The sequence below is a fragment of the Dama dama genome, chromosome 26 (assembly GCF_033118175.1).
Source record: "Dama dama isolate Ldn47 chromosome 26, ASM3311817v1, whole genome shotgun sequence".
Classification (NCBI taxonomy): Eukaryota; Metazoa; Chordata; class Mammalia; order Artiodactyla; family Cervidae; genus Dama; species Dama dama.
In genome coordinates this window covers 52,708,304-52,735,126 of record NC_083706.1, presented here as the reverse complement: position 1 = coordinate 52,735,126, position 26,823 = coordinate 52,708,304, and the positions used below count along the sequence as shown (strand labels likewise).

The following is a 26,823-nucleotide window of genomic DNA, read 5'->3' as shown; positions in this document are numbered from 1 at the left end:
CTGACTGAGTATTTTTCAGTAAAATAGGAAACAATCTTTCATTTTCAAATTCAACTTAATGAAATATGTATCCATGGTCTGCTACTCAAAGAGTCAAATAGATGCCTGATTTTTTTTTTTTTTTTTTTTTAAGGAGAAATGGGAGGAGGAGAAAGAGGAGAAATTCTCCTTGCTCTCAAGAAATCTGTGAAAATGACTTTATTCTGTTTGGTACCTTAACTGTTAAAATAAGTAACCTTTGCCAGCTTTTTCTCTATTACAGTTGTGCTCTATACAAATCTTTCTCTGAAGTAATTCACACAGAGAATATACCTTGTATCTGAAAGAGCCAAAGAATGTGTGGGAAAATGCAGCATGAATGAAGGCACTTCAGCATGTCCAGTAACTAACGTGTAACTTTTAATCTGCGCTCTCTGTCAGCGTGGTCGGCTCCACTCCTGATACACAAACCCTAAGGAGGACATCTTTGGCACACTCTGTTCTTTTCATATATTAAATCTCTTGTGCTGAAACCACAGCATTACATATAAAAGATTTTCTGCCATAGCTAAGTAATACTCCCAATTATTATTCACTAAATAAAAAATGTTTTAAAGCCAGTCAAACATATTAAATCCATAACAAAATTTTCCTAACCTTAAAAATGAACCAAACTCTACTGCACCACAACCAGCAAAAAAACAGCTCAAATGTGTTCAAGTACATACCACTGGGACTCAAATATAATCGAAACCATCAAGGTCATCCTTCTCAAAATGGTGTAAGTAGAGAATGAAAAAAATTAATCACAGCAGCTGCTTTGTCTACTGCAACCAATTTCCAAGTTAATATTATTTGCCTTGCATTAAAATTCATTCTGTGTTGATTTATCATGCTAGTTCTGCAGCTTCATTCAATTAAAACAATGTCACAACACATTCAAAGAAAATCATTTCAAACAGCCTAAGCTAACTGCAAAATTTAAAGGCCAAAAGAAAGAAGAAAAGAGAGGGGGAAAAAAAAAAAAAAGACATTCATTAACCCTACTGTTTAAGTACAGACCTCTCTGTGGCTTACCAATTATATCTCCCTCAGGTGGCATGTTAATTTCTAAAGAAGAAGTTAACAACAATCATGTCTAATGCTATTTGTTGCTGCTGACTTAATTTTAAATAGAAATTAGTTCTCTCAATGACAAAACAAAGTATTATAACAAATCTTTCCACTAACCTTTTAAGAAATGTACAAAGATAAAATCTTTTGTGGCATCCTATCAAAGTGTAATAAAAAATGATTTCCAAAAGCATTCATTTCAGTGAAACGTTTCTAAGACATGTTTAATTTCTGCTTAAAATTTTGGAAAAACAATTTTAAAAAGAAGATGCACTTCTTTGGATTGCTTTTTGCACAATAAACTGATGCTCTGTTTTTAAATATTTTGTCTAGTATAGCTAAGGTGATCTTAAGTTCAGTTCATTTGCTCAGTCGTGTCCAACTCTTTGTGACCCCAAGGACTGCAGCAGACCAGGCTTCTCTGTCCATCACCAACTCCCTGAGCTTCCTCAAACTCACGTCCATTGAGGTGGTGATGTCATCCAACCATCTCCTCCTCTGTCGTCCCCTTCTCCTCCTGCCCTCAATCTTTCCAAGCATCAGGGTCTTTTCCAATTTTAAGTTAGATATTTATAAACTTTACATCATATCATGTAAGCAACATAGTAAGTATCAAACACATACACACAAATGTGTACTTCTTGATAAAGTCTTCTGTTCAGCAGATAAACATGGACCACTTCTAATGTAGTCAACACCAGTAAGCCATCTTATGCAAATATGTAAGATGAGAGAAGAGTTGTGACTATTTAGCAATACAACTGTTTCTAATTAAAAATACCAGAATATCTTGTCTGATTTGATTTATAGTTTCATTGACTCAACTGATGACAGTAAAGGAGAAAAGGTTAACAATGCAGATTAAATTTAAAAGTTTGCTGCATCTAAAGTCCACTGTGAATAGCATAGCCTTCTTCCAGTATTTGAAGTCATTATCCAATTCAGCAAACAAACTGCTTGCACATTTATGAACAATAAAGTTTCGACACACGTCTCAAGATTTTCACTGTCATCTACTCACCAACATAAATGAAAATACCAACCAATATTCATGTCAGAACTATCCCAAATGAAACCAGTATGGCCAGAGATACAAGAGTTCAGTAAAAAAAAAAAAAAAATCAACGGAAGTATTCTGTTTAAAAAAAAAAATGACTATATCAAAATGCCATGTACTTTTGGAGAGACAGATGTCTTATCCCTTCTCTATCTTCATGTTAATTCTAGATAAGCAGCCAAATATGTCTTCTTAAGGTACATAATTACTACAGGAACCATTCTGCAAACCATTTGTATATTAGGCCTTCATATACATCTGTTGGTGGCACAGGACATCTAAGAAGAAGCATTTACACCAACAAATGTAAAAGTGAAGAAAAGTAACCAATAATAACCAAAATATTAAAATTATAGCATATGAATTTGGATATCCTAAATCATGTCAAGTCTTTCTCTTTTGAGTATGAATATAATTTGCAAAAAGGAGGAAACCACTCAAAGAAACTCAGGTTAATAAGATGATGATTATTCTTTAGGAAGCTAAATAACAAGTACTTATAAAAACAAAAAATTATCTAATCAATTAAAATAAAAGATATGAAGGCAATGAAAGCCAACAAGGGTTTGATGACACAAATAGAGGACAGGATCTTTGAAAGTGTAAGGTCCAAACACTTAACACACAAGGCCTTTTAAAAGACCCCTAGCTACTTTTCAAACCTTTATCTTTGCTTTTAGCCTTCTGTTCAGAAACGTTGTTCTCTAAAACAGCGGGGACTTTGAATTTTTGTTCCCTGTAATACTTTCTCACCAAACACGTCAAATTCTCATTTCATAGTATTAAGCTCAAGTGGTCCTTCTGTGACTTCCTTGGTTGTTGACTCCTAGAGATGGCTGTTTTCCCCCAAGTGAGGACCCACCTCTTAAAGCCCTCCTGTCTCACCATCTGCAATAATCTGCATGTCTTTACAGGGCATTCTTTGAAATTAGAAAGTAGCACCATGTGTGCCTGTGTGTGTGTGTGAATCCACAGTGCCTCACACATATACAGTACAGAGAAGAGATTAACACAGGCAGCACAGGAACATTCCAAAAATTTATTAAACGGAAGCCTGTTTTCAGAATAAAATCCAAATGAGATTTAATGATGTCACAGAAAAAACTGTTATTTCCCACCCACAAAAATGAGTGGCCAGGATCAAGTGGTATAACCATGGACTACTCCACACCCCATTTCATTCACCAACTTTGGAGGGAAGAGGGTTAGGATTAAGAAGATTCTGTTACTGACTGTTTCACTCACTCCCAGGAGACACTGCTCTCCCAAAATGGGCCAAAAAAAGATCAGCACCTTGACCTTTCCTGTAACATCTAATACCCAACAGCCCTGAGGAGCAGGTTTCTCTCTAATGATACTTCAATATGGAAGCATCATGAGCGCAAGGACTATGTCATTCAACATTTCTTAGGTGTTGAGTACACCTATGACGTATGTTCTACTATGAGTGTTCCATAAAAGTCAACGTCGATGCTTGGCACTTTAGCCACACTGAAAAGTGAAAGAAAGTGAAAGTGGCTCAGTTGTGTCCAACTCTTTGTGAACCCATGTACTGTATAGTCCACGGAATTCTCCAGGCCAGAATACTGGAGTGGGTAGCCATTGGGGATCTTGACAACCAGGGCTCAAACTCTCCTGCATTGCAGGCGGATTCTTTACCAGCTGAGCCACAAAGGAAGCACAAGAATACTGGGGTGGGTAGCTTATCCCTTCTCCAGTGGATCTTCCCAACCCAGGAATGGAACCGGGGTCTCCTGCATTGCAGGCGAATTCTTTACCAACTGAGCTATAAGGGAAGACTTACCTGCATTAAGTCACTTAATCCTCACAACAACACTAGAAGGTAGTTATCATTATCATCTCCATTTAATACATTCAAGGTTACAAAAGTAGTCCCAATCCAGAATACCTAGAGTCAAGACACTTCATCAGTATAGCATAAAGCCTCTCTGCTGAAGACTCTGATTCTACCAGGTGCTCATGTGTAGCTCAAAATGTTTAGCACAAAGTCTAGAAAAACCCTCTTCAGATTCAAGTTTACTTTCACAATGAGCCCAAATATAAGTTATTTTCCACATATATCACAGAACATACCATTACCATACTCCTTTCACATGACCACCCCTTTTCAATATCCTCATGTCTGTTACTGACTAGGATCAACAGTCACATCCTTTGTACCTTAACCAAACCTTTCACATGAATGAAAACTTCTACGTGATCACTTTATCCACATAATTCAATGGTAAATATGCATAAACTTCAACAAAAGACACACACGGAGAGAACAATACAATTATTTGAGTCAACACTGAGCTTACAAGTGTTACCTCAGACCCTGCATATAAGTCTGGGAGATCAAATATTTAGTAATCCTGAGTATGTATTGATTATGAATACAGCCTAAGGCTCTTTGAAACTGGTTTCTTAAATTTTGGTGCATAAATATCACCCTCATACAGTGCTCCAAAAGTACTAATTCAGCTCTTAAGAAAACCTGCTCTTCTGGGGCATAAATTTTAGTTACATTTGACTTACTGGTAACTTACACTACCCTTGCTTCAATGTTCCTAAATTGTTAAGAACAAACTCAGTTCACAGTGATTTTCAATTATTCTAAGTGATTTTCCATTATTAAATTCTATTAATACAGTACATTTACCACCTCTTACTCTTTGTTCCTCTACAATATTATCCTCCACATGTAACAGACTACAAAATCTTAAGATTTTAATCTGTCCCCCTGTCTTTGTTCCAACTGTCACTGCCGTTCTTCAGGCCCTTGCTACTGAATGATATCAAAATTTTACAGTTTTATACTCATATCTCCTCTGTAGCCTTCCTGTTTCTAATCATTTCTCAAATTCTGCTTTTTTCTTTTGTTTAATCTGTCCTTAAAACTGCAAATTTGTACTGCTCTTATATAATCTTACAAATAAAAAGGCAAAAAAGTAATCAATCACTGTTCTATAACTCCAAGCTATTCAACAGTGATAAATTTTTTAAGCTCAATCAATTCCTTACCAAGTAAAGAAGAAGAAATTATCATGCCAATATGAAACATAGAGATGGCCAAGTTCATGCTAGGCAGGCTACTTACTGATACTGTACTGTTTGTGAACTTAGGGAAAGCTTCCTGGTGGCTCAGACGGTAAAGACTCTGCCTGCAATGCAGCAAACCAGGGTTCAATCCGCGAGTCAGGAAGATCCCCTGGAGATGGGAATGGCTACCCACTCTAGTTTCTTGCCTGGGAAAACCCATGGACAGAGCAGCCTGGTAGGGCCTCCCCAGTGGCTCAGAGGTAAAGAATCCGCCTGTAATGCAGGAGACCTGGGGTTCCATCCCTGGGTCAGGAAGATCCCCCGGAGGTAGGCCTGGGCAACCCACTCCAGCACTCTTGTCTAGAAAATCCCATGGACTGAGGAGCCTGCGGGCTATGGTCCACAGGATCGCAGAGAGTGACACACCAGTGAAGTGACTGAGCAACGCACGCATTATAAGCAAAACTTAGATTTCAGGAAGTTCCTAATTTATTATAAACTATTTTGTTCTAAAGGGATGGGTTTACTGAGACATATAACATACTTTACCAAAGAAATAATTAAATTTAGTTCTATGGCTAATCATTAAAAAGTTCTATTTCAGTGTTCGCAGGGTAAAACTGCATCACTTACATCTCCTGCCATTGGCAGGAGGGTTCTTTATCACCAGCGCCACCTGGTAAGCCCAAAAGTTAAGACAAATTCTATCAAAAGCTACAGTAGTTTTCTGCTCAAACTCAAACCAAAAGAAGGTATAAATAATGAGTTCATTCACTCACAAAATAAACTTAGATCATCTATGTTAAGCAGGCACAAAAACGGGTGGCCAAGCTCAAAGGATATAACTGTGGACTACTCCACACCCCATTTCATTTTTTACCAACTTTAGAGGGGACAGGATTAGGATTAAGAAGATTCTGTTACTGACTGTTTCACTTACTCCCAGGAGACACTGTTCTCCCAAAATTGGCCAAAAAGAGATAAGCACCTTGACCTTTCCTGTAACATCTAACACCCAATAGCCCCGAGGAGCAGGTTTCTCTCTAATTTTTCTATTCCTTTGATTACTTCAGTGAGAATCTTAGAGATATGGAGGTTAACGCCTGTGATGAGGTTACCATCTAATTCCTTAAGACCTCTGTCACAGTAATTTTAACCAAGTAGATCCTAACAATCTCTTTTCAAATAAGATAAATCACAGGCAAAATTTTTCTATCTCAACTGAGTTTGGAAAACACTTGCTTACAAGTAATTAGTCTTCCCTAAAAACTCCATCTTTTAGCTTGTTCTTCTACACACTAGTCCTTTTTAATATCAAAATGTTGCTCACAAAAGAAAGCATTCCTATTTTAAGATAAGACTGCTTATTTTAAAAATCGTTAAACTTTGAAAAAATTTAAACCAAACAAAACTAGTTTTCAGACTGTCTTGAAATCCGTTTTGGAATAATTTCCATTAACATCCTAAGAAATTTAGTATATCTCAGACCACAAAGAGCCTATTAAATATCTGGTACACAGCAGGCCTTTGAAATACCCTTGCAGAGTGAAATAAAAATGAAACTTGAAAACCAAGTTTTATGAAACTGACCTTCACTGAATTGATCTGTTTAAAGTTCTAAGTCAACAATAATAGTCTCTCTTCCTAAAACTTAAAGACATGCTCTATATTATCAAATTGTACTGCTAAATTACAAACTCCAATAGGTTAGTATGTAATGTGAAACATTTTACACTATTCAATAAAAATATATATCTAACCTTCAAATCAACAATCTATCCTTAAGAGGTTCCTGTATAAAATATCAAAGAGAGATGTGCAGATGTTTTTATTTTCACTTATAATTAAGATCATATCTTGTCAAATATCAAGGTTTAACCTAGGTTTTGAAGAGAGAGACTTGGCCGATCATTAAATTTTTACTTACTGTCCATTAGTTTCTCGGAACAACGAAAGACGAAAGTAGTTTATATCGAGTCTTTCAACACAGTAAGAAAGCCGCAAGAGTCAAAGGAACAAAGGCTTAAGTAAAGACAACCAACTGCATTGATCTCTTCTCCCCTCTCATAATTCCTCCAAAACAAAAGTCAGCTCAGCAGCCATTCTGCAGATCTTAAGAAACTGATCTGACCAGTAACTCCATACCAACTCAGAAGCTATGACTAGCCAAATTTTATCTGCAAGCCCAGGAGAAATAAACTGAAAAGAAATTTAAAACTTATGTTCCACCATTAACATAGATTATTATTAGGAGCTAGACCCGGGTTCGATTCCTGAGTCAGGAAGATCCCCTGGAGAAGGGATAGGCTACCCACTCCAGTGTTCTTGGGCTTCCCTTGTGGCTCAGCTGGTAAAGAATCTGCCTGCAATGCAGGAGACCTGGGTTTGATCCCTGGGTTGGGAAGATCCCCTGGAGAAAGGAAAGGCTACACACTCCAGTATTCTGGCCTGGAGAATTCCATGGACTATACAGTCCATGGGGTCGCAAAGAGTCGGACACGACTGAGCAACTTTCACTTCCCATAGAGAGTACCGTGAAAAACATTATAAACCCACACTATTAACTAGCGTTGTCATGTTGAAGTCCTACAAGCTGGAAAAAATATTTGAAAGGGCATTTACCCATCTTACAATCTGTGTAAACACACTGACAATATATGTCCTCATGACAGCTTAGATCCAAGACAAACCTTTCAAAGCTATAACTGTTCAAAATTAAGACCCATTTTTAAAACATCAGAAAGTCAAATTATCTTCATAAAAAATTTCTGGGAAAAGTCTCACTACAACTTAATCATAACACGCCTGAAGCTAAAACAGTTTTGCAATATATCTGTTCACATATACACTAGGCTAACTAAGGTACCAGACAGCTAAACACGCCAACGTGTGGAACGTACCCTACCACTCTGGCACACCCTATAAAACCTTTTCTCAGAACACAGAAACGATGACCAGGCAACCTCAATGACACAATTATTACTGACTCACTGAAACACAACATCTTTGACTTTTATCAATCAGAATTAACTTCATTCACATACTGTTTATATGATCGTCATGGATTCAAACAAGTCCTTTCTTAAAAACTGGCCAAACCAACACTATGATGTGGCCTATGTTTAACTTTAATCTTCACTCCTGTTTGTCCTTTTATGAAAGTATGATAAATAGTCTTAAAGGATTTAATGCAACAGCTTTTCTCTTTCATACAACACTGTGGGCTCCTTCAAGTATGGGGATTTTTTTCCTTACTCATGATCACAAGAACCATACTGAGTGCACTACCAGATATCATATATTTGTTATCTTCATTACTCTAAATAATTCTATGAAAGAAACTTGATGATCTTATAGACAAGGAAACATCGTAAAGTTAACATTCTAAAGTTCAAAGTCAGTGTGATAGTCTCAATTATTGTTCCAGTCCCTTCTCATGTGGACGGAGTGACTTGATGAAACAGTTCATCACCCTCAGCACTGCTGACATTTGGGGCAGGAGAATTCCTTGTTGTTGGGGCTGTCTTGTGCGCTGTCGGATGTCTAAGAGCATCCGTGGCACCTACCCTCTAAATGCCACTAGTACTCCCTTCAAGTTGTGACAACCAAAAACAGCTCCAGAAATTGCCAAACGCCACCAAAGGGCAAGATCCATCCACAGCTGACAACCATCAAGCTAAGGGAATGTTGGCTGAGGGAGAACGTGTAGAGGTCTTTCATGTATTTAAGCAATTTGGCTCGGCTCTGCCACTCCAGTGACCTGCCGGGAGAAGAGCTTGCCCCAAGCAGCTGCTGACCCTTTGGGCAGAGCCTAGCAGGAACATAAAGGTAACTGAAACACGCACAGCTGGCCCAGGCCAAGCTGGCTAAACTCAATCCTCAGAACTCCAGCACACACAGTATAGACTAAATAAAGAGCACAGAAATCAATACTTATTATTTTAAGCCACTGAGTTTTAGGACAGCTTACATAGAGCACTGCTGTGGCAACTGTTGACAAATACAGCCACTAAAGGAGTAAGCCAGGATTCAAAACCTGACTCACAAACCCACTATTATCTCAACTGTATCAGGCAGTTTTCTTTACTGAATTAATATCCCCACCTCCAGGATGTGCTTAATACTAGCAGAGATGCAATACAATCCACTTTATCAATTAGTATAAATACTGATAGTTAAATTTGTAAAAAATTTTCAATACATTTTCAACAAGCTATTCATATTACCTTCTCATTCCCACACCATTAAGCCACTGATTCAAAAAACACTGTGGACATAATACAGCACAATCTCATTTCTCAAACACTGAATCTAAGGCTTCCTTCTCTTATCAGTCCCAGAGTTATACACAGCCAAAACCAAAACAATATCTCCAAATTTACACTTTTATAAATAAGTTGCTATATGTAAACTTAAAAGACAACTTAAAAAAGTTCAGCAGTATTTAAAAGACTGAAGCTTGCATACAGATACACACAACAAATACTTATTGTACAGCTACCGTTTACCAGACACTGTCCCAGGCAGTGAGACTATAAAAAAGGAAAACATCCCCACCCTCCTGGAGCTTAATTCTGGCAATACCTACACAGCATTATGGCGTTTTCCAAACATCTTACATGTACTAATTCACTTATAAGTCCTCACAAGCCTGAGAGAGACTACCTCTATACAGAGATGAAAAAAACTAATGACTGGATTTGCCCAAAGTCACAATACAAGCATTAGGGCCAGCCAGGAGTCTGAGTTCATATATTTGGACCCCGATACTACACTGCCCCTTTGAAGCTTTAATAAAAGCATTTTCGAGTCAAAGAGCATGAGTTCACTCACAAAATCAATTCCTCATACAAAAGGAGGAGGTAAGAGAAACGCATATATAATGATCTCTAAGATACATTAAGAAAAACATACTTGTTTCATTGTGACCAATACCTAATTCGTAATTCTGAAATAAAAATATTTTCTATACTGCCAAAATCTGACACTCGTTTCATTTTATTATTTAATGATGAGATACAGTTCCTAGTACAGACTACAGCATGGTTACTATTCATTTGGTATGTATTGATAACCTCAAAGAGAAACTCCATGCAGACTCCAACTCTGCCAAATTCTTTTAAAGGAAATTTAAAATCAAGGTATTAAAAAACTGGTCTGAAGGACCAAAATGGCTTATATCTATTTCTCTCCTATAAACCACTGAATTTCTCATTTAAAAAGCTTTGATAAAATAGATGTTTTTGGGTGCCAGGAATTACCCACAACTCATACACCACCTGCCTCACTAACACGCCTACATATGGATGTCTGACTTCAAACTCAGCTATAAGTCAGAAATGTGAAGCCTCAACCCCAGACCTGCTCTTCCCTCAGTCTTTCACAGCGCAGGAATTGGTGATTGTTACTTCAACCAATCAAAACCTCCGAGCTATTCCTCCGAGTTTTCCCTCACCCCTCATATCCAATCTGCCAGCAAGTCCTACTAGCTCTTAAGTTATCAATTATGTAGCGTCTGAGTATTTATTTCTAAGTCTGCTTGGTCAAATTCCTCCTCTGCCCGCAGCTGGTCTCCCGGCTGTCAGTATCACCCATTGCCTTTCTCCACACAGAAGGCAGAAATCAGCTATTAGAACCTCACTGAGCCCGCAGCACTCCCCAGCTCTCCATTCCACATTGAGTAGCATCCAAAACCTCTACAGGATAGGCACTCCGCTAACTTTCTAACTTCGAATCTCCCCACACTTCCCAAGCATGCTCACTGAACTGCTGATCTCTCTGCCTGAAACGTCCTTCCCCAGACGATCTGAACGCCCTCCCCCATCACTCTACTCATGTCTCCGCACTCCCTTCATCTTACAGAGATGCCTCGACTGTAAACACATAGCCACTATGCATCTCCTTTTTCCCACAGCACGGACAGGACCTAAAGAAAACATCCACTTGTTTCCTGTCTGTCCCTACTACTGTGATGCCTGTTCCTCAAGAGTTCACTACCCCCATCTGCCTCCTGAAACAACGCCTGGTAAGAGGACCCTACGTGACAACCTGTGAGCCTGGCCTAGGATGACAACCTACACAAAGGAGAGCAGTGCTTCCCAAGCCTCAGTGTACATGGGGATCGTCCACATGGCTTGGAAGGCAGACTGCTGAGCTTTGGCCCCCAAGTTGCTGATTCGACTAGTCTGGGCTGAGGTTTGAACATTTACAAGTTCCCAGGAGGTGTGGATACTATGGCCCCAGGACCACATTTTGAGAATCATTGAACTAGACATTGTTTCACTCCAACACATCTGTCAGCAACTGAAGTTGACCATGACAATGAATCTCAACTGGTGGAAAAGGACAGTAATATAGTAAAAAGGTGCCTCCCTTTGGATCCACAACATAAAACACGTCTCTTCTGACTTAGAGGATTACACAGGACTTGTGTCTTTTAAGTAATGCAATATAAACATCACTCCCTAAATGGCATTTTTTTCTAAGAATGGGGATCAGGCAAGTTAAAGGTTATATTCTCTAACACAGTCTCACGCTCTTACATAGTCTATATTAAAGACTAGTGCAGGATTTTTATCCTTTAAACAAGCAGATGAGAAGGTCGCTATCTTTTAAAGAGATAATGAAACACAAAAGTAGTAGACATCAACTGGGATGGACAGCTGCCCAAATCACAATTTACCATCCCTACAAATAATCCAATACCCAGGGTGGTCTAGGTTACGTCAGTTAATCCCAGGCCTTACTCATAGCAAACTGGCCAAAAATACATTCTCTCTCTCTCCTAAGAATATGAAGTTTGAAAATAAAATCTGAGAGGCATGATGCCAAATTATGTAGCACATGGAATGCTGCTCAAAGTTACATGGCAGCCGGGATGGAAGCAGAGTCTGAAGAGAATTTATACATGTGCATGTATGAACTACTACAATATTATTAAATGGAAGTTAAAAAGAGAAGAAGACCAAGGCTCTCAACAGGGAAGGTCTGAACTTCCACCACTGAGGTTCTCAAACCTGCCCTGGCTCCTGTCTTATACACAGCTTTGCTCTCCAGCTAGTCCTTTAGCCCTTAGTGTGACACCCAATTATCTTCCAACAAACTCTCTTTTGCCTACATCATCCAAAATTGCTTATATATTTGCAACCAAAGTACTTATTAAAAAAAAAGAGTAAATGGATTAACTTGTAAGAAAACTGTATTATTAATAGAAATGCATCTTATGTAATATCAACATTTTCCCCCTATCAACTCGACATTTATTTCCAATCCCCAAACTGCGCTAGTGCCCACGCAATCAATGCGTCTGAGACTGCACACCACATTTCTGACTGTACAGTATCGACTCCTTGCGCTTCCTTTCAGCAAAGCCCCCCGAAGCTCCGCAGAAGGACACCAACTTGCCTCGGTGTGCTCAGCAGCTGCTGGATGCCTACTGCGTGCCAACACTGCACGCACTGGGAACACAGAGCGAGTAACAGAAACCAGGCTCTTAAGTACCTTATACTCTGCTGCGGTGAGACATTAAAAAAAAAGCTAGAAAATAAGTGCTATTGCAGAAAAATAGAGACATATGTGACATAATGAGTAACCAAATTGCTTTTATCTTAAATGGTCAGAGGAGGCCTCTCTAAAGTGACATTTAAGCTAAAATCTTAATGACAAGAAGAAGCCAGCCGGTTAAGATCAATGCAGAGAAAACATAAAGGTACTTGGGCTGGGAACAGACTTATTCGTAACAGCCAGTGTGACTACTGGGTGTTGAGGAAGAAGGAAAATCATTTAAGATGAGGTCAGAGATAGAAAGTACCGTATCACGTAGGGCTGTGTAACAAAAGGCAAAGAGTTTTGAGCCTTTTATAATTTAACTGTATAGTATAAGGAGGCTATCCAGGACAGGATACTCAGAGAATAGCTGAGCAAGGAACTAAGATGAAAATAATTATAAACAGCGGTTATGATAAAAATTTTAGCACCGCAAGGAACCTCGGCTATCCCAGTCTGGCCGCCCCTCGCTGTACTGAAAGGATGACACCGCTTCTTCGGAGCTCAAATCTAAGACAAGCACCAGTTGTACTTGGTGCTTTCTGACATTCAAGCCAAAGCTCTTTCCATAATTCTTGCCTCAATTTGAAATCAAGAACTAAGTCTTTACTATGTGCATTTCCAAAGTGACACAGCAACATCCAAATGAAAATATATTTTAAAAAATAATTTTATATTATTCACACTTCTAGTCCCTCATGTGAAATTTTTTTAAAGCAGCTGCCAATGCTTACCACCAGACACATCTCTTTCCAAAGAATGTGAAGCAGGAAAAAAAGCAAAACAGAACATTGAATATAAACAGAATGTACTTACATCTGGGTATTCTTTTACAGGCACATAAAGTTTCTCTTGTAACTGAACAATAGGTCCCACAGCGTCAGGCAACTCTGCACTCCTTTTCTCTGTACTGCCATTTAATGTGTCATTGTACATGTCTTTCCGTACTCTGCTAATTTCTGTTAAAAGTAAAAATTTTAAATGTGTTAGACAAAAAAATATTCTTGCTAGTCCAGGAAAAAAATAAATAAGAGGGTAAGGGAGGATTTCATTGATTAAGTGTTAAAACTTAAAGAAGTCAAGAGTTGTTGATCTAGTCTGTCATTTTCTGGATTAAGTCTGTGTATAACCGAACTACAGTCTTAAGTAAATTCTACCAGAAACCAAATTTACACCAAATAATATATTTTATTAAAAATAACTTCAGAGCCCAAGCTCTTATTCACTATAATACAAACCAGTTATTTTACCTAATTTCTCCATGCCTAAACAAATGATAGCTTCAGCCAAATAACTCCCCAAGAATGCCTGTCAGTCAACACTAATGCCAAAGGCTCCTTTATACTTCAGAACTAATCTATCTGAATGAAATTCAAACTGGACCACTTCCTTAGATATTTTAAGTATCTCTGGAATACCCAAACAGAGATGTCCATTAGATACAGAGATTCAGAAGTCTGAGTGTGATACACAAACGTACTGGTTAAAGCTACAGAACAAAAAAGATGTCTTAAGGGGGGATTGGGAGAAGAAAGAACTGAATGACCCTAGGAAAAGAAAGATTTAAGGAGTAGGAAAAGAAGCTCCAAACCAAGAAGTAGTGGAGGTAGATAGGAGAACTATGGAAGAGAGGCATCAAAGAAGCTAAGAAGTGACAGATTCAAGGCCAGGGTGATCGAAAGTATCAAATACCACAAAAACATGGTAAGGTAAAGAGCAAAAAGAGGGGACCTTGGACTTGACTGCTAAGTCAACGTTGATACAGAAGTTGTGAGGAAAAGATGGTATGGAGATCAAACTACAGTGAGTTAATGAATGAAATACAAGAAACCAGAGATACCTAAACTCAATGATTTTTTAAAACAATTATCATGACAGTTCTCAGGTGTAAATATGATTTCTTAAAAATAAATGAGAAATCTATTTTAACGTATCAAGTCCTATACAAAGAAATCAATTCTTTCAAGAGTTCTTTATGTAGCTTTTACATTGTGCTAAAGGACAGGCCCCTACCTACTAGAATACACTAATAAGTAAGTAAGTAAGTGTTAGTCGCTTAGTCGTGCCCGACTCTTTGCCACCCCATGGACTGCAGCCCACCAGGCTCCTCTGTCCATGAGATTTTCCAGGCAAGGATACTGGAGTGGGTTGCCATTTCCTTCTCAAGGGGATCGTCCCAACCCAGGGATTGAACCCAGGTCTTCTGCACTGCAGGCAGATTCTTTACCGACTAAGTTGTCATTATTAACTTAGCTGAATGTTTCTCTAACCAACTCTCAATGACAGATTATGTCCTCCTCCGGGAAGAGGCTTGGGCCCATTAGTATTGATACTTAAAAATAAGATTCCAAAAGAACTAATTATTAATAAGAAAATTTAGATAAGATGAATAGGTTAAAGAATACATAAATATACAAAAATACAACTTCACCTGGATAGAGAGATACATTTACCACAACCACACCGTGTTGTATTTGTATGCCTTCCAAACATTGAATTTCAATTTACTGTTATTAAGGAACTAGCAAAAGCAAGGCAGACTTTAATTTTCTTAACTAGTTATTTAAATTGTTTTCAGTTAAATAAAATCCACTGCAGTAAAAAGGCATCATCAGAGATGTTTTTACCCAGTTATATTAGTCCAACCGGTGAAAATTCTGCACTACAGTACATTTTCTGCCTCAGTGATGGCAATGTTCGTTTTATAACAAATCTTATCCCTTAACAATTTGCTTGTCAAAGTTTACCAAATGTTTATCTCTTATAGCAAGTGAACTTTTGTAAAAGAAAAATCAAAAGAAGGTACCTTGTATTTAGCTACATTATAAGGGCAAGACTTGATTCTTTAAGTTCTTTTTTATACTTTTGCTTTCATAATGAAATCTTCCCCAATGATATTCAGTATCAAATCAGTGTTTATCTTAAATTGCATATGACAGCAATTCCCAAATCAAATTTCTAGTGACCAATAATTTAAATATAAATGGTTGTTTACATAATTATGTAATTATAGCACATAATTAAGTGGAGGGCATGAGAAAAATTTAATCTAATTAAAACTGCACATATATCCTTCAGTCCAGGTTTCTATGTAGAAGCACTTCCAACATTAGTTTGTTCCATTAAACTTCCTCTTCCAAAGCTGCCCAATTCTTATTATGAAGCTAGTAACACTCAAAAACCTGACAATAGCATAAAAGGAAACCATAGACAAAATCTGCTTATAGATGGAGATGCAAATATCCAAAATGCACAGACATCACTGGCATAATCCACTAATGCACTAGACAAGGTGGAATTTACACCATGAATGCAAGAATAATTCAATATTTTTTTAAATCTATTAACACAGTACTACAGTTGACTGAAGAGGAAAAAGTGATTTTCAGGTAAACAAAAGTGATTTCAGTAAAATAATTTATCTAACTTAGAAAAGTCGAAATAATCAATTATAAATAAAAAAATTCAGATGACTAGATTTAAAAACAATATACCAAAAAACCCAGTAACCTATATCTATCTGACCAGATGATATAAGAAAAGATACATTTACCATTTAAGCTGTATTTCTAGAAACATTTTTTTGATTATTTAATACCTTAAAAGTTCCATGAAATTTTGTTACCTATTATATTCTTGGTTCTTACAACAGTGGCTGGGAATACAGTGGGTCCTCAATTAATACTCAGTAAATGGGATTGATGGATGGGTGAATGGAGAGAGGAAAGAGCCAGGTTCTAGGGCATTGAAGTTAAGCAAGTCATGGTCCCAGCTCTCAAAAAATTTAGTCTAATATGGGAGGTATATAAACACAGAGGTACTCTAAGGTAGAACAACAGTAAGTAAGAGATACGGATTAGACACAAAAGCAGGCATCATCAACTCTGCTACAGACAGGGTATTAGGATCAAGAAAGAAGTCAAGAGGACAGGAGCTCTGACTTTGTTTTCTAATGACAGGAGTATGTGAAGCAAAATTACAATGAAATTATATATTCTATTTTTATTAAAATTAAAAAATATTTCTACCATGTTTATTTCAGTCTCTAAAATACATCACTCAACTTAATAATAGAAAAGAAATTACATACAAGACAGCACTAATGGAAATGAAAAGATGACTAAGACAGTTTGGGTTCACAAGATATTTAGAATTTTCACTGTGGAGTCCAACCAGCTGAGTACTACACCTTTATCAATAGCACCTTTCTAGCCAGAAAATCATTAGCACTTCTTGGCACATTACTTATGACACTCAAGTCAGAACAAGTTCTGATGCCAGTTCTAACAATAACTGTGTCATTTTAGATGCCTCTTACTTAACCTCTCTGTGCTGGTGAAAAGTGTAAGTGAAAGTCGCTCAGTTGTGTCTGACTCTGCGACCCCATGGACTATACACTCCATGGAATTCTCCAGGCCAGAATACTGGAGTGGGTAGCCTATCCCTTCTCCAGGGGACCTTCCCAAACCAGGAATCAAACCAGGGTCTCTTGCATTGCAAGTGAATTCTTTACCAAGAGTTTGTCAGGGAAGCCCCAAAACACTCGAGTGGGTAGCCGGTACTTCATATAATTAAAGGTTGCTTATCAAATGATGGTAACTGAATCCACTGGTTTCCAACCTCACTAGGCAAAAACTCATTATTTTCCCCATAATACCAATGGTTTTAAAAGCTGACTCCAAAGCATTTCATTCTTTAAGGCTAGCAAGCAGAGCTTTTGTTAATGCTATCCTATCAAGCTGATATGATCAAAGGCAAAGTATTACAGAAACTCATCACAGGTATGGGCACGGGTAACACTCTAATTCCTTTGTAAGCGGTGGGCTCACAGGTGTTCATTTATGAAACATACAAATGCCTCATAATTAGTATGCTTTATACGTTCTTTTGTTGCATCAAACACTACAAGATATAATGATTTTAATGTCCCCATCTCCAGACTACCTTCATCAAACTACCGCAGTGGTTTAGAGAAGTAAAAGTTCAGAACCATTTGCTTATTCACCGAGTATACAAATTCCAACTACTTATAATTATTCCAAAATAACCCTAATATCAAGAAAACTTGTTTTAGACATCTCTAAATTAAGTTCTCAAATGTTATAAATTTACTGAATTTTCTCCCACTCATCCCCACTCAACACTCCAAAGCTCATAAAAAAGTTCTGAAATCTAAGTGCCCTCTTCTCTCAGTTATATGACACAGTTTCATACACTCTTACTCATTTAGGTATAATTCATTTGTCTGTCTCTTTTAAAATGGAAAACCCTGTACCACACACATCCTTCCCTGACCGCCGATGATTATGCAGCCTGAGGCTGCCTGCCTCCAGTCCCAAACACTCCGCTTCCTTTGCACCTTCAAGAACACCTTAACTGCTTTGGCGAGCACAGTGCACTACTGACATGGTCTAAGCTAAGTTTCAACCATTCCATACTTCTACGGCTGTTTCCTTAGACAGCAGTAGACAAATTAACATTTTTTCATGGTTGCTTTCTATCAGACTAATACCTTCAGACTGATGATAATCTATCAGTTGACATTCTTAAGGGATGACTATTCTGTGAGGCAAGGATCCAACTAACTGCAATTTCATACCACACATATTTCTCTAACCTGGATATTAAATCTTCAGGCACACTTTATCAACTATTTGATGACATGTCAAGCTACAGTAGAACTGGAATCTTCCTCTGGATCCACCAGAGCTAAACAGGAAATAATCACTTCTGGAATCTAAAAGCTGTGCTAACAAGTTGAGAATATAATTTCAGCTTTGGGGAGTATTAACCTTTCTAGCAGTCAGGCTCCTCTCATTTTCAATGTTTTCTTGAATTGATATTCAGTCATCACATTTTTTTTCAAATTCCAATACCTTGAGAACTATTTTTTTATCCAGTCCTAAAAATCTGCTTTGGCTGTACTGCTTGGTCTCTTTATATTTCTCTGCTATAATTATCCTGATATTTTCCTTTTCCAAACTAAAGCTCAATTATCAGTCAGTGAATTATGCTCCTAAGAGGAAAAGCAGTTATTACACCATTCTGTTTTATGCAACCTACTAATATCTCATTGGCCTTGAGTCATTTCCCTTTCCCCTAACTCACCTATGGATTTAACTAAAAGCTTTGTTTTAAAATCATTCTTATGTTTCATTAAGCCTTAACTAACTTGGCTTTTAGCTTTGCCATGACCGCCACTTTTCCTGTATCTGAGCTACTGTCCGTGCGTCCCATCCGCTGCCACCTTAGGATTCTGCAGTTTTGGTTTTTTGAAGTTTAGCTGCTTTACAATGTGGTGCTGGTGTCCCCTGTGCAGCAGTGAGGCAGTCTTGAGCATACACATAAATCCACTTTTCTTAAAGATTTCCACCCCATTACGTGACCACAGCGCACTGAGTAGAGATCCCTGTGCTGTTAGGTAGATCCTCATTAGTCATCTATTTTATACATAGTAGTGTGGCACATTCTTCTGAAATCTGAATTATCAAATTAACAGCTAATCACTCTGTGAAATAAATATCAAAAATAAAAATATGAAAAAAATACCGGAGAACAGAAAAAATTGAGAAATCTCAATTACAAAATTAAGTAGTTATTTCCAAAGATCAGTAGAAAATGCTGTGTATAAATTCAAAGCTGCAAAATTGAAAGACTAAAGAATAAAATATATACTTTCTGATTTAGAATTTTAACAAAAAACTTAAACCAAGAAAACAAAGATTAGGTAATATAAAAAATTTACCACCTCAGTAGTAAAGAAAAACAAATTCTAATGATATAAATTTTGAAAAGGATTAAAAAATTATTTTCAGAATCTGTAACAATACAGATTAAAAGGTAACTTTTCAGGGAGACTTCCCTGGTGGTCCAGTGGTTAATAATATGTCTTACAATGCAGAGGATGCAAGCTTGATCCCTGGTGAGGGAACTAGATCCCACATCCCAAGGGGCAGCCAAGTCCCCAAGCCACAACTAAGACCAACCTGCACAGCCAAAAAGAAGTAAATTTTTTTTCCTAAGGATGACTTTTCAAAACACTGAAAACAATCTGATGCAAACCACATGTTAACCTTAATGTTGTGTCAGCCAATTCTAATTGCTCAACTGACTAAGGAATTCCTGCTGAGCGACTTCAAATCCTAAAAGATGATGCTATGAAAGTGCTGCATGCAACATGCCAGCAAATTTGGAAAACTCAGCAGCGGCCATAGGACTGAAAAGATCAATTTTCATTGAATAACAAAGAAGAGTAATACCAAAGAATGTTCAAACTACTGTACAATTGCACTCATTTCACATGCTAGCAAGGTCATGCTCAAAATCCTCCAAAGCCAGGCTTCAACAGTATGATAAGTGAAAACTTCCAGATGTACAAGCCGGATTCAGAAAAGGCAGAGGAATCAGAGATCAAACTGTCAACATCACTGGATCACAGAAAAAACCAAGAGAGTTCCAGAAAAACATCTACTTCTGCTTCACTGCCAAAGCCTTTGACTGTGTGGATCATAAGAAACTGTGGGAAATTCTTCAAGAGACGGGAATACCACACCACCTGACCTGCCTCCTGAGAGTTCTGTATGCAGGTCAAGAAGCAACAGTTAGAACCAAACATGGAAAAGACTGGTTCAAAACTGGGAAAGGAGTGTGTCAAGGCTGTATATTGTCACCTTGCTTATTTAACTTATATGCAGGGTTCAGTTCAGTTGCTCAGTCATGTCCAACTCTTTGCGACCCCGTGAACCACAGCACACCAGGCCTCCCCTGTCCATCACCAACTCCCAGAGTTTACCCAAACTCATCTCCATTGAGTTGGTGATGTCATCTAACCATCTCATCCTCTGTCGTCCCCTTCTCCTCCTGCCTTCAATCTTGGCCAACATCAGAGTCTTTTCAAATGAGTCATGTGGCCAAAATATTGGAGTTTCAGATTCAACATCAGTCCTTCCAACAAGCACACAGGACTGATTTCCTTTAGGATGGACTGGCTGGATCTCCTTACAGTCCAAGGGACTCCGAAGAATCTTCTCCAGCACACTCAGGAATATGCAGAGTACATCATGCGAAATGCTCAGTTGACTGAATCACAAGCTGGAATTATGAACTGGGAGAAATATCAATAACCTCAGATATGCAGATGATACTACCCTTATGGCAGAAAGCAAAGAAGAACTAAAGAATCTCCTGATGAAGGAGAAAAGAGAAGAGTTAAAAAGCTGGCTTAAAACTCAACATTCAAAAAACAAAGATCATGGCATCCAGTCCCATCACTTCATGGCATATGGATGGGGAAACAATGGAAACAGTGACAGACTTTATTTTCTTGGGCTACAAAATCACTGCAGACAGTAACTGCAGCCATGAAATTAAAAGATGCTTGCTCCTTGGAAGAAAGGGTATGACAAACCTAGACAGTGTATTAAAAACCAGAGACATTACTTTGCCGACAAAGGTCAGTCTAGTCAAAGCTATTGCTTTTCCAGTAGTCATGTGTGGATGTGAGAGCTGGACCATAAAGAAGGCTGAGCACTGAAGAACTGATGCTTTTGAACTGTGGTGCTGGAGAAGTCTCTTGAGAGTCCCCTGGACTGCAAGATCAAACCAGTCAATCCTAAAGGAAACCAACCCTGAATATTCACTGGAAGGACTGATGTTGAAGCTGAAGCTCCAATACTTTGGCCACTCATTGGAAAAGACCCTGATGCTGGGAAAGAGAGAAAGAAGGGGACAACAGAGGATGAGATGGTTGGATGGCATCATCAACTCAATGGACATGAACTTTGGCAAACTCCGGGAGATGGTGAAGGACAGGGAAGCCTGGTGTGCTGCAGTCCATGGGGTCTTAAAGAGGTAGACACAACTGCAACTGAACAACAACTGGCTATAATGATATGATAGACATATACACTTCATTTGGGCATCTACCTGCTTTTTTTTTTTACCTTTACACTTAAATTCATCAAAAATATTATCTATATTATAATTAATATAGCTGGAGCTAAAATATAGAAAGACATGAAAAGGTTACTGTATCATTTGACCATTAATGTCTTTTTTTAATCTAACATTTTCCCTTAATTTATTCAGTAAAGTAAGAGTCAATTATTTATAAATATATATACGCTTTGAGGTACACAGTATAAATTTTATAAACAAAGTTAAAATGACAGCTTTGATCATTCCAAATGAAGTTTAAATGGGATCAATGATTTCTTCACTATCTGCATCCATCTCTTACTGGACACTAAACCGGTACAGTGAGACAAAAGGCAAAGTAAGATTTTAGTTGTTTCAGGTCTTAATTAACAAATCACCAGTCTCTATTCACACGAAATTTATTAAATCTTATAACAATAATATTAAAAGTCTACTTATAACTGAAGGACACCTGCCAACACACAACGAGGTGGCTGTTATGTGCCCTGTACATGTAGGGGCAACAAACATCTCTTCTAAAAAAAGAAACCTCTAATTCAGGGTTTACTAAATACAGGGAGTTTTAAAGATATTTTAAGCACAGCAAAACCCACAGAATAATATAACTTCACTGTTCTACTTTTAAAAAGCCATATCCACAAGGTAAAGAAAAGAAATGAATTAAAAAGCAGGCTACTAGAGAATATGCACTATTTAATGGAACATATTTGCTTATTCAACCAAATAAATCTGATTTAAATTTGAGGCAACTACATTGAAACTAGCAGGGGGTGGGGCAGGAATAAAGTTACTGCCAATGCTATAGATGGGGCCCTTTTTACTTTTTAATCAATTCAGAATTGTAAGTACAAAAAGAAAAATGACAAAATGAAATTCAGAAGCCCTCCTTTAAACTGCCAAAAATCAATTGTTCAAAATTGTTGGTAAATTTCACATAAAAATATGAAATAGCCCGTCCTAATTCCTTGACTGTTCTCAGCAGCAGTTATGTATCATGAAAGGTGTTTAACAGTGGCTGCATTTCCCTGGAAAGGCTCTTTCAAAGGTTACAGAAAAGAAAGTCTATTATATGATCACAACTGAAGTATGTGAATTTTCAGACAGACACACAGTAGTCAACAAAAGGATATAACAACTACTAAGAGTAATTGTCTCTGGGAGGTGAGTTTACAGGGACAATTTAGTTTTCATGTTACTTCATGAATTTTTTTTTTTTTTTTACAACTTACAGTAACACTTAGAAAATAATAGCTATTTTCATTAGGATGGTAGAAACTAAATCAAAATGCAGAACAGGATTTCCCATATAAAATTATAATTAGGATTAAGTTATTGACTCTCAAGTCTAAAAACAAACCACAAAGACTTACCTATTTTTTATAATATGAGCAGCTCACCATGCTAAAATTTGGTACACAAATTATCATGTGATCCTCACAGAATCTAAGATAGTTTTTACTATAATACACATTTTCCAAAAAAGGGGGGAGGGAATGGAAAGCAGGAAGGAAGAAAATGTTCAGAAATTAAAGAATTCGCCCAAGATCACAGATAGTGCAAGCAGCTTTTATTTAGGGTTTCAAAAAGGACTTTTGGAACAAGAAGCCCTTAAAACTCACTTTAAGAGATGGTATTAATAATTAGAAATAAAAAATAAGAAAGTAGAACAAACCAATTTTTGGTTTATTGCTACAGCCATACTGTAACAAGCATAGTCCAATATGTTCACTGTTTACTAGCAACTACCAGAAGAGTCTTTCCAGCCCTCCTCTTTCACTCCATGTTAACAGAAAGCAGTTTTATGAATGAAATCTAGGCCTCAGTTCCCAGAAAAGTGACAATTCTAAATGAATAAATAGATACATAAATGAAAAATGGCAACAGGCTATTGGAAAAAAGAAAAAAAGGAAAGCATTTTTTAAGTGAATAAAAATCAACTGAAAAAAAACTGAACCTTATTTAAATTTAATTTTGTTTGGAGGTTAGTTACTTTTAAATCTGGTGAGTTTTACCTTTTATATATCAAGCATTATTTTAAAAAAATGTTGCCTTCTGGTCATTTATTTTTTAGAATATGCAGGAGAAACCCGTCTTTTTTTAATTTCTGTTGTTATTAAAATTTAAATCCGAACGTTAAGATATCTAGTTAAAACACATCTCTCCATGAATATCTGCAAAATATGTAATGGTAAAATGGTAGGTGTCATCAGAATCCAGATAAATAGTAGTACTTGAGAATCTAGCAATTTTTTACTAAGAACTCCTTCCCCAACCCTTTCAGTATTCCTGGAAGAATAAAAATAAACTCATAGCAATGAAAATGGGTAACCATGATACAGGAGGGGAGGAGAGATTTTTCACCATATACTCTTAACAGGCCTTTGAATTTTCAATCATCTCCATGTATTAACTTTTCAAAACTATATTTTTAAGAAGCTTTTACTTATAATAATGGATTATAACCCAAATAGATATAACCAATCTATTTATACTGATATAAATAACTGAATAATATAAGTGGGAGAAAAGACAAGTTTTCCTTGTAGAATTTCAATAATAAATATAGTAGGAAAGACGAATAAGAAAAATCATCATAGATAACCACCAGAGTAATAATTACTACAAGCAAGAAAACTATTCAATGGATGCTAAAATGGGTGAACTAGAGTATGAAAAACAGGCTATCTGCACAGTTTCAGAGTATCTTCCCACAAGACATGTACTAATTACAATGGAAAAAAGGAAACTGCACAGTGGAGAAGCCTGGCAGACACCACCTTAACCAGACGATGGTCAACATCAAGAGAAAGACATGTGCTCTGGCGTGATGTGCTTAGAAGGGTCCAACAGCACTTCTGTGGTTTTCTTGTCCAAACTGCCTGAACTCAGACAAGTCGAAGAATGTTCTTCAATGTTCAGCTGCCTTCCAAAGTGTCAAGAAAAGTATTGTGAAAGAATGTGACGCTGTCACAGAATGGAGGAAACTAGAGAGACATCACCACCAAATGCAATGTGGGATTTCTGATTGGATCCTGGACCAGGAAAAGCACACCTGTACAAACACTAGTGAAATCTGAGTAAGTATCTACAAATGAGTAAATGATCTCGAATCAATGCTAATTTCCTAGTCATATGAGTTAACATTAACCTCCACACTATTTTTTTCCATTTCTCTATAAGTCAGTCTAAACTCATTTTCTAAGAAAACTGTTTACTTCAGCCTTTGAAGTTACCAATTCTAATGGAGGAGGATAGCTGTGGGAGAGAATGAAAGTCATGCAAGCATCTTACTTTATTCTAATGTTAAAAAAAAAAAGAAAACATCTGTTTGGCAGTTAACACTGAGGATCTCAAAACCATTCAATATCATCTTTAATTCAAAATAACTAAAAATTTTAAAATAATCTCTTTAATTTTATCAGATATTGCTTAAAAAACATATGTACTTTAAATGCTCCCTAAGAACAAGGGAAAAGACTACAATCCATACACAATGACCTTTCTATAGAAATGGGCTTCCTCAGTAGCTCAGATTGTAAAGAATCCGCCCGCAATACGGGAGGATCTGGAAGATACTCTGGAGAAGGGAACCCCACTTCAGTATTCTTGCCTGGAGAATCCCATGGACCGAGGAGTTTGGCAGGCTACAATCCATGGGGTAGCAAAGAGGCGGACACGACTGAGCGAATTTCACTTCTGTAGAGAGTCTTTCTAAGAACTACATGCAGTTGGAGAAAAAAAACACTGACCTTGAATTTTTACAACCTGGATTTTATTTCTGATTTGCTGCAATTTGTAGCTGTGTGGCTTTGAACTTAACCTCTGGGTCTCAGTTTCCTCCTCTGTGAAATGAAGTTAGACCAGATCACAAGTATAGTTTTTGCCAGCTCTAAAATTTTTTAGGGGTGCATCCTCCTGTTTCTTCATAGAGAACCCCATTCTGTGCTCCCCCTGTATCAATACACCACAAGAAATGACTAATAATAAATTCAATGACCAACTAAGAAGCACAAACAATCCTACTCTTGTCAGAATTACACATTCCAAAATGTCTTAAGCTGCTAGGCACCAAGACTCAGTTTAAATGGCATTCTTATAAAGCACCAAACCCTCGGGTAAGCAGGCTCTACCACAGTGTATTTGAGAAGGTGAGGAGGTGTCTGTCTCTGTGTTTTAGCCTCTTCAAACTCTGAGGGTTTTAAAGGGAATTTGTTAAATCAGAGTGAAAATCAAATAGAACCTCCCCAAATTTTGAAGGAATTATGTCTGTTATGTAAGGGGGAGAAATGAATTGCTTTTCCTAGGAACAATTAGATTTTTAATTATCTTTTTAAATTGTATTCTAAACGCCACCTAAGCTCAATGTAGGAAAAGCCTCAGATGTGTAATCATGCAACATGTTTACATGTACCTGTGCATCACCTTACTCCCACAAACTAAAGCAAATTAACATCACACGACATTCGCAGGTGCTACAGCAGCCCATAAACGAGAGAAATGCCTCATACGATGAAAAAGCTAACGAGAGTTTTTTAAGCGGTAATAAAAAATCTACTATGCACAATATTCATAAAGGTCCTTTTATATCAAATATCAAAACTGAATTAGAAACAACAGCAACATATTCAGATGTCAACATACTGGGTATTAAAAACATTAATATGGCAAACAATATGACCCCCTTTATTTAAACCAAAGTTGTTTTACTTTACAAAGAACTAGACTCAGAAAATCTAAGTAATGCTATATATGCCACTGACATAATTTTGTATTAAATTTTTACTAACTCAAAGTGCACATTCTACTATCATTTAATATTCTTGGAAAGCAATTGTAATGTGAACTTTTAAAATGCAGAATACAGCATGCTTTCTGAGATCACATACTTTAACTCATTATAATGGAAGCTTCTCAGGTGGTGCTAGTGGTAAAGAACCTGCCTGCCAATGCAGAAGAGGTAAGAGACATGAGTTCGACCCCTGGGTTAGGAAGATCCCCTGGAGGAGGAAATGGCAACCCACTCCAGTATCCTTTCCTGGAGAATCCCACGGACAGAGGAGCTTGGTGGGCTACAGTCCATAGGGTTGCAGAGTTGGACACAACTGAAGCAACTAAGCATGCAAATGCAATGGAAGCTAAAGTGCTATCTT

General features: G+C 37.4%; 1 protein-coding gene across 8 annotated transcripts in view; it reads right to left on the bottom strand.

Moving 5' to 3' along the window:
- QKI (QKI, KH domain containing RNA binding) overlaps nucleotides 1-26,823 on the bottom strand; it is a 149,542-nt gene that overhangs the window by 89,535 nt on the left and 33,184 nt on the right. For all 8 annotated transcript variants that reach the window (XR_009690689.1, XM_061130293.1, XM_061130292.1 and 5 more), the window contains exon 2: nucleotides 13,553-13,695. Coding sequence is in view for 7 of the 8 variants with exons in the window: in XM_061130293.1 (XP_060986276.1) it covers nucleotides 13,553-13,695 (143 nt within the window). In the remaining variant the exon portion in view is untranslated. The remainder of the gene's footprint in view (nucleotides 1-13,552; nucleotides 13,696-26,823) is intronic.